At 33.9% G+C, this 10,000-nt stretch overlaps 1 protein-coding gene across 1 annotated transcript in view; it reads left to right on the top strand.

Annotated features, from left to right (window-relative positions):
- LOC145286382 (neuropeptide FF receptor 2-like) overlaps nt 1–10,000 on the top strand; it is a 557,550-nt gene that overhangs the window by 482,214 nt on the left and 65,336 nt on the right. Inside the window, exon 2 of the mRNA XM_080135310.1 lies at nt 1,896–2,326. Within this exon, the coding sequence (XP_079991436.1) occupies nt 1,896–2,326 (431 nt within the window). The remainder of the gene's footprint in view (nt 1–1,895; nt 2,327–10,000) is intronic.

Below are 10,000 nucleotides of genomic sequence, written 5' to 3'. Positions count from 1 at the left end.
TCATCAGAAAACAGGACTTTTTTCCACTTCTCAGTGTTCCAGATTTGGTAGTCACGACCAAATCTTGAACGGTCCACATTGTGACGTGGAAGCAATCGAGGAATTTGTTTACGCTTTTTATTTACCATGCCCCTTTGTTGTAAGAATCGTCTGTTGGTTATTGAACTGCAATCAGCATCTGTAACCGCCTTAATTTGACTAGAAGAAAGTCCTCTGTCATTCATAACAACCCGTCTGATTCTCCTACTCAATGCAGGAGAAAATGGGGGGGGCTACCAAATGATTTTGCTTTTCCATAATTCTCAGTGTTCCTTAGAAAGTTGCAAATAACAGTTTTACTGCGATTTACGTTCGTTGCTATCGTTCGCTGCGACAAACCTTGCTTATTGAATCTTAGAATTCGAGGCGCTCAATTTCGTTTAGTTTTCTTGCTTTAGGCGTGGTTAAACCTTTACACAGTGATTGCTAATCTTAAACTGAACTAAAAACATTAGAATTACCATAAATCTGACAAATTATATTCTTAGTCTTATAATTTTGATCATGTGTAAAAAGCCTAATTTAATAAAAAAAAAATGCAAATTAAATAAATAAAATTTTTGGAATGTACCTTTTGTTTCCATAACCTTTTAGATTGTAGTATTAGTAACCTTAAATCGTAAGAGTGTAAAATCTATCCTTAAAAAAGGGCTTCTTTTTAAAGATTTTAAGTGGTTTAAAATTTTTGATCAGCAGAGTATGTATTTATAATCACATTGACACACTGATTCTCGTCAGATCACCGAAGTTAAGCTACGTTGAGCCTCGTTTGTACCAGATGGGTGACCGTTTGGGAATTCTAGGTGCTGCGTGTGCTTTCCACTTATCTCGGCGTTGTTTCCAGTCGTTCTGAACCTCTACTTGCCACTAATATTCAACAATGCTGACTCAGGAGGCGTGTGGTTGGTGATTACGCAACTCTTGCCACAAAAATTTCACGCGCAGGCACCCTTATCCTGGGTAGCCATAGTCTGTCAAAACTGAAGGAAGCCCTAGCTTTATTATCTATATAAATATATATATATATATATATATATATATATATATATATATATATATAGTGTGTGTGTGTGTGTGTGTGTCTGTCTGTGTCTGTGTGTGTGTCTGTGTCTGCGTCTGTGTGTGTATGTGTGTACATGCGTTTTCTTATGCTAAGAATACTGGAATAACAGTATAATAAATTTCAAATTAATCGATGGTTTTACATTTTAAAAAATATATGATAACGTGGTATCCTTTTTAACGGTGTCGTTACATTTCAGCCTTCGAGAAACGAAGGCAAGGAAAGAATTCGACTCACTTTGTTATTGTTATTGTTGAAACAGACATTTATTTACAGGTACTTTCCAGAATAACACATTGTCTCATGTTTAAAAGTCTCCTCGTACTTTAATATGCTTAACAAGACTCTGCTGTGACGAACACGTGGTACTCTGTCTTTGTCCAGTCATGTTCACGACACGTCTTTTCCTGTCGCTCGCGGGCCACGTGTGTAACACATCCATCTGTGTTCTTTTATAATCTTTATCTTTCCTTCTTTCTCGCTTTGACATCAGCTCGCGCACGCCTCGGTCATTTGAATACAGCTGCTATCGCCGCTGCCGCCGTTACCGCCGCCGCCGCCGCCGCCATACGCACGTCCGCGCTCTGTTACACATCCTCAAATTCACTTCATCAAATTCAAAATAGAAAAATTAAGCAAATAAAAGTTTTAGACGAGTAATAAAAATAATGCAAAGGAAACCGTTAAACTAAAAATACAAATAAACTGTTTATTAAATCGCAGCCTTATGTTAATATCGTAACAGCAATTTTTAATTCTCATTTTGAACTTGTTTATTCTGTTGTCTTTGCAGTGGTATCCCTTGTCGCAAGCGTATTTACACTTTCTCTGATCGCCCTCGACCGATTCTACGGGATTGTTTTCGCTTTGAAGGCTCATATAACAGAGCGCAGAGCCCAGAAATCGCTCCTCTTTGTCTGGCTGTGCGCATTTGCCGTCGGCTCACCGATTCTCGTCTACAGGAATCTCCACACCACGGAATGGCGGGATCACGTGGAGAAATGGTGCAACGACAAGTGGCCTAATCTAGGAGGTGGTGGCAGCCTCCAGTACCTGACGATTCGACGTATCTACTACACGTTCGTGGCAACCGTGCTCTACATCGTGCCAATGCTGGTCATGACGCTGACCTATTCCATCGTCATTTGGAAACTTAAGTCCAGTGCTATTCCTGGCGAGACGATAGAACGGGAAGTAGCAATGCAAGCCAGGATTAAAAGAAAGGTAAATATAAAAACACGCGCACACACACACATATATATATATATATATATATATTAAATTTATTTATACAGATATTTATGGCTACATATGTGCATACATTTTTCTGTAATCACCCGCGTTGGGGGATTACGTCTTCAGGCCAAGAATTATCGTCGATAACTGATATTTCAAACAAAAACATTTTTTATTTCGTTTACAAAGTTATAATGTAACATGGGTAGGGGTTATGAGCCGGGAGAGGATAAGTGATGTCTTTGAAGATAATAAACATCTTTTTTTAATTTTTTTTTTTATATTCCCTTTTTATGTTTATCTATCCCATCTTTTGTTTTTTGCGGCATAAGGTACTTGAGAATTTAGTATATTTGTCTCACAGTCAGTAAATTAAAAACATTCCTTGTGGCCATTGAGTACTGACCGGTATATATATATATATATAATATATATATATAGGGGGTGCAAAAGTAGGTATACAGTATTGAAATTATTGACATTTTATTGAACTGAAAGCTACATGCCTTAAACTAAAAATGCATATACTTTTAGTCTTTTGTTTTTATTAATTAAATTTCCTTTCGATTAAAGTGCATGTACTTTGAATCATTTATTTTTATTTTTTCAGTTAAATTGGCAATTTAACCATGGCCGGTAATTTGACTGACGAACAGCGAAAATGGATATTAAAACAATACTGGAAGACAGAAAATAGTGAACACGTAAGAGAACAGTAGGTCAAAACCTTTGCAACACCTCCCCGAACAAGGCTCACGGTTTATCGACTGCGTGACAAATTTGAACAGACAGGGAGTATCCACAATGCACCGAGAAGTGGTCGACCAATTACTGTGACCACACAAGAAAAGGAATTCAAAGTTGCTCAGGCATTCACTCAGAGCCCACAGAAATCGAAATACAGAGCCTCATCTGAACTTGGTATTGAGCGTAGATCATTGGGGCGCCTGATGAATCGTGCCGGTTTAAAGATGTACACGCCTCGATTGGTACATGGTTTATTGGAAGATGACTCGGATCGTCGTTTACAATTTTCTGAAAACATCCTGAGCGAGGAACTTGAAGGTAACGGTATTCTAAATAAAATTGTATGGTCTGACGAAGCAAACTAAATTATCAGCTGCCGTTAATCGACACAATTGCGTTTATTATGCAATCGAAACCCCTCGCATCACTATTGAAAAACAACTCAATCAACCCGGGTAACAGTATGGGCCGGGCTTTCTTGCAAAGGTGTTGTTGGCCCCATTATTCTTCACACAAGCATTGATCAAACTGTGTACTTAAACATGTTGCAGGATACAATAATACCCCAAGTACGTGAACAATACCAAAATGATGACTTTTATTCTCAACAAGATGGGGCCCCACCTCATTTTGCACTCACTGTGTGAGCACTACTTGACTTAAAATTTCCCAACAGATGGATTGGACGCCGTGGCGCCATCGACTGGCCACCACGCTCGCCAGATTTAACTCCTATGGATTTCTTTTTTGGGGGCACAGTAAAAGATAAGGTTTTTGCACGCAAGCCTCGCACTGTCGAAAACATGATTCAGTTCATTTTGGAAGCTTGTCAGGAAATTGATGCTGATAAAGATATTTGTTCTAGAGTGTGCATGAGTGTTCGTTCTCGATTAGAGGAATGTGTTAACGCTGACGGCAAGAAATTTGAATACCTGCGAAAATAGGGATTCCTATTACATGTGTTTCTTATTATACGTGCTAATTATTACTTGTTTATGCAACATTTGTTTTGCTGTATAATAAATGCCTTAAACTTTATACGTTTTTTTTCTTTTTTTGACCACTGTATACCTACTTTTGCATCCTCCTGTATATATATATACTGATAATGATCGGTTCAAAATATTGTAATTAATGAAGAAGTAGTCGATAGAAAATACAAGACTGGTTTACATAATTTATTAGTTTTTGCCTACAATTTGTAAATATTTAAGAACATCAAATGCTACAGAAAAATGTCTGGAAGCACATGATTTCATATTAAACTAAAAGAATACCCGTTTCAACTCGAATGTAAGCAATAAATTTAACAATGTTTTATATTTTCCTGTTTTTGTTCTTTCTTCAGGGGTATATAATACATTTTCGGCAAAATTTTCATAACTGGTAAAGTTTAGACAACTATAATATGTCCACGTTACTCACCCTTTTGCCTATAATAATATATTCCATAATTCATAATAAGTTCAATAGTTTAGGATTTAAGCACGCATGTAAAAGTTATTAATGCTCTTTCCAACGCACTGAGACTTTTAAAAATGTATTATTAAATATAATTCAGAATTTTATTTTATGTGAAATTTTTTTCTCTATTTTTTTATTTTTATTTTTATTTTATTAATTTTTTTGTATTTGAGTTATTTTTTTTTATTTTTAGGGCGGCTTCGAGCTTGGGCGAGTGCCATTAAATGATAAAGTTTACAAAAGAAATAATAATGTGCCCATGTTACTTACAGTGTTGCTGAGAGTATATATTTATAGAATCATAATGATCGGTTCAAAATATTTTTTTAATAATTTTTCAAAAGAACGTTATATATATATATATGTAACACTGAATTTTAACAGTTGCCAAAGTGTTGTTCATACAAGCAAGTAAACATTTCGCTACACTGGCATAACAATGTTTCGATCTATAGTTATTAGTAACTAAAATCTTATCAAGGGAAAGTCTGTCTTTCTTTTTAGATGCGCATATTTTGAAAAATGAAAAAAAGAATGAAATTAAAAACTTTAAGTTGAAAACTAAAGATCAAATTCAAAATAGTATTTTTTAAAAAGTTGGGGTTTTTTCAGTTAAAGAGTCAATCAAATTATCTATTTTAGTTTTAATTTCATATTGTCTGTTCTAGGGAAGGGAAGAGGAGAGCGTAATATGTCAATTCATACGAGGTGTGGATTAGTAACTCGTTGATAGGTCGACAGTTAAGGAAAGATAAGGGAAGGGTAGGTGAAAGGCTTAACATGTCTAAAGTAAATTCGATCTTTTTAAAGAACAAAATACTGGGAATTGTTTTCTTTAAGTTTGTATAAAAACAAACAGAATTTAAAATTATGTTAGACTTAGTATTTTTATAAAATATACATATAGTATTTCCATGTGTGTGTGTGTGTATATATATATATATATATATATATTATTATTATTATTATTATTATTATTATTATTATTATTATTTTCAGTATCTGTGCTGAAAAGCAAAATACGTGCCTTTTCACACTGAATATTTTGCTAAACCCATTTTATTTCCTCTGATGATATGATCCATTATTGAAAATCCATGGATTAAGGAAATTAATATAATCCCTTCTATATATTCATTTTGTCAAACGTTAAATTCTTAACTCGAATATATGTGTCTATATTTTGATTTTCAGAATTTAATTTTAACAGCTATATATATATATATATATATATATATATATATATATATATATATATTCTGTTTTTGAAGTTAAAATATTCCTTTTGCTGATGGAAAGTTTTTAATTCATGTAATAATATGATTGTTTCTGGCGCTACGAAACAAATGCTGTAAAAGTGGACGTTCTGACATAAAAGAAAGAAATGGTAAAATGAATAACATCTTGAAATTTTACATATAGCCTTTTTGTCATATATATATATATATATATATATATGTGTGTGTGTGTGTGTGTGTGTATAAGACCTAAAGGTCATCGACAATTGAATAGTTACTACCTTCTGCAAATGAACTGTACATAAGAATCTACAAAAATAACCATTAAATTACTTAACACGATTGATATGCTGTTAGAAACCAACTAGTCAACATAAGCACGATCAAATACCCAGTTTAGCTGAAGATGCTCTATACGAAGTGCCACGTCATGAAGATCAATTTATTCAATCAGTGATTGGCTTTCCGTTGATATGTTTCCAATGAATGCCATGTCATGCTGCCGTGCATCTTTGAAAAAGGAATCAAACTGAATTTAGATAGCTATATTGAGTTGTTGTAAACTTTTTTTCAAGCACTGGATGTAAAGGATCTTCAATCTACTCCTTCTGAGAAGAGTCACAAGGAACAACCTTCATCAGCAAGGTCTAAGAGAGCCATCTTATGAAAGCCAAGCAACTCTACAATAAGGCTAGGAACCCAGTCATGCTGTTAGATACTCTGGTTTTTCTTGAGACCAGTTGCACAACGTGCAGAACAACTGGTTAGTCTACAATCTGCACAAAGCTTCACACACCATGAAGACTAATGTCCCTCAAGCTGATGATCTTTGGATGTTTCTTATACAGGCAACATATTTCAAAAGGTATTCAGCTTTAATTTAAATGGCAGCATTGAATCTGTGGTTCTCAAGCGCTGGGTGAAGACGGTGGCTGTAAAGAAAGAAACCACATTTGTGTCAGCAGGATCTCAGCTTCATATCACACCTTCGAGAAACCTAAAAATAACTGACTGAGAACTTTTATAACATCAATAGTCCCAACACCTGCCTCCACCTAACATCCAGTCACATAAATAGGAAGGGGGATCCTATATTATGCCCTGCGTACTTACTTCCTTAGGTGTCATGTTCTTAGCACATATTCATAATCTTTCAACATCGAAGGATGCTTATATAAATGTAAGTTTTCTCGCGTTAGGAAGATTAATTTCATTTAAACTGTGATGTTTTGTCTGTGTAAAAAAACGTCACAAAAGAAACCAAGAACCGTTTTATCAAAATCAATTCACGCAAATCACTAATCGATCCACGTTATTTACGTCCGATGTATGGGGATGTATTTCTCTGATTGTCTTCTTTAATGTGAATTTTGCGTGTATTTGCTTTGCTGTGTTTTTTTTCTTTTTCTTCATTGTCATATTTCTTCTTTGTCGCTGTCTGAATTATGACAAGTCTGTTGTTACATACGGGCCGGGGCAATATTTAAATATAACAATAAAATGCAAACATAGGGGTATGGATGGGCATTTATGGATAGCAAATGCTTATCACAGGCAATACTTGATGTCGAGGTGGTTGTTTGTGACACTGTTTACATTGGCTTCATAAGTAATTTAATTCACTTGTATTTAAATGTTAATTCCTGATGGCCAGCATGCAAAGTCAACGTTGATTTTCAGGCTGAGTTTAAGTCCCGCGACCTGCAGTAATTACTACTTCCTGCACTGATGATTGCGTAAGCATGAAATACTAAAATAAATTAATTAAAAATTAATATAAATTAATCGGAAAACATGCACATAATTTTCCGATTTTGTTTTAAAAAAATTTCATACAATTGTTTCTTGCAATTTTCCAAACATACGTTTTTCTGGATAATAAATTGGGTTGAATAAAAATGAGATGATTTTTATGTATCCCTTAATCAAAAGTGGAGCTGATTATGAAAGAAAATAATTTTTTTTTCGAATACTTCTATAAAATTAGATTTGATTACTTTTTTGTATTTAATTGATAAGAAAAATCTTTTAAGGAACATTTGGAAACCTCTTGAATTTATGATCAAGAACAAAATGTGTGTAGGTAATGGCAAGAATAATTCTATAAAAAAAAACTGTTTTTAAGATAAATTTGGAACATTTATTAACTTAGAATATTTCGCGTTTTATACACAATTACGCTATTAACACGAGTTTGGTGCGAATGTAAAGAAATTAAAATAATTATATACAAATGATAACTATAATATCAATATTTATTTGTTATAAATATTATTACATATATATTTGTTAAACAATAATTATCCTTTATATATACAGACAATAGTGTTTCCAGCTTACGCAATACTCAGTGTAGGGATGAGAATTCCTTCCGTTCACCAAATTCGAACCTAGCCACGAAGCCATTGTTGATCCATTTGCAAGGCCTTTACTTAAGAGCTACCAAACAATTGCCATTAAATGAAAGGAATTATGAACTATTAAATTCCGAATTCGGGTGAATACATTAGACAATCTGGAGTATTCGAACGAGCGGAAATCGTGAAAATTGCATAAACACTAGTTGACTGTCTTTTAGTTATTATTCCGCAGACAGTGACCATCCTTAAATGTTCTTGAAGGAGATTGATAATTATAATTAGACAATAATTATTATTTATACCTAAAAACTAGTGTTTCATAAACGCGTATATATACATATATATATATACATATATATATACATATATATATATACATATATATATATACATATATATATATGTGTGTGTGTGTGTGTGTGTGGGTGTGTGTGTGTGTGTGTGTGTGTGTGTGTGTGTTATTTATTATTATATTATATATACTAGCATTTCAGCCCGGCGTTGCCCGGTTGTTTGGAGGTGTATGCTGAGCAAAAAAAAAAAAAGAGTAAATTTTTTTTTAATTTGACCCCTATTATGACCCCTTAAAATTTATAGTTTCGGGCTCAAATCACTTTATTAAATTAGATCCAGGTTCAAGGAATCTATATCTAAAATTTCAAGTGTCTAGACCCAAAATTGTCGGAGGAGTTTGGTAGAGTTCTTAAAGGTCAAATCGTTGAAATTTGACCCCTTAACAGCCAAATTTCTGGCTGACACCCGTCACATCGATTTTCCCAAATCTCAGTACCCGGTATTTCAAATTTCAAGTCTATAGACTAAAAATTGACAGAGTTATTGCGTAGGGAAATGTACACAGACAGACAGACACGTTCACTTTTATAGATATATAGATATTGTATTGGATCCAAAATATAGTAACGATTTAAAAAGTTTTTTTTTTAAGAAATGACTCGTGCGCCACCACCGAAAATCGAAACCAAACGATTTACTTTTTCCTTTGACGTTAATGCCTGAGCTATGAAGACATGTTTACTGCAAGGCTAAAAATTAAAACACGAACCAATAGTTATTACGTTATGCATGCATATTCGTAATGCTGTCGTTCGACTATCACCTGGCAAATTCCATTTTTTAATTTTCACACATTTGAACCTATTTTTCCCAGCTAAAACCCAAATATAAAGTTCTGCACAGGTTCGAATACATTATATATAAAGTTTCATATCTGTAGACCAAAAACACCACGACCCATATATAACATAATCATCAAATTTCTCAATGCGATTAACGATGCCTGTGCATGAGCACCTGGAGCGCGTTTTGTTATACGAGATTCGTTCCAAAAGTTATGTCTACTAATTTTGTACACAAAACGTTGAAGAACTACGGATATGGGAGTGAATCCATTAATATGAGCAACCTTTTCTGCTCCAGAATTTAGTTTTTTTTTTTTTTTTGTTACCACCATTTTTAATGTACTATTACCAGGAATTTAATGGCATATCACTGCTTCTGGTGCTTGTCTATGACAGGGGTTGCTTTATTAGAGTCTCACACCGTCAATATGAAAACCAGAGATAGTACTTTCAGGACATGAATGCATGAGTTTAGTCATCATAACAATGTAATTTGCAATCCTCTTCTGATCCATCCGGGAGGAATAAAATAGGGGGAATTACTTTTGGAATGCCCCTTATAGATGACTGAAGAGCTGCGATGTAGTTACAATATTCTGTAATCTATCCATCTATCTATACTCCTATAAATTCGGTTTTCTTTTGTGTGTATCGATGTTCATATTAAAAACCCTCTTTTCTATTAGTATTTATATGTATACTTTTGTTTAACAA

Source organism: Euprymna scolopes, chromosome 10, assembly GCF_053919585.1.
Source record: "Euprymna scolopes isolate OS-2025 chromosome 10, ASM5391958v1, whole genome shotgun sequence".
Taxonomy (NCBI): Eukaryota; Metazoa; Mollusca; class Cephalopoda; order Sepiida; family Sepiolidae; genus Euprymna; species Euprymna scolopes.
The sequence above is the reverse complement of the archived record's forward strand: the minus strand, read 5'-3'. Positions and strand labels throughout refer to the sequence as shown.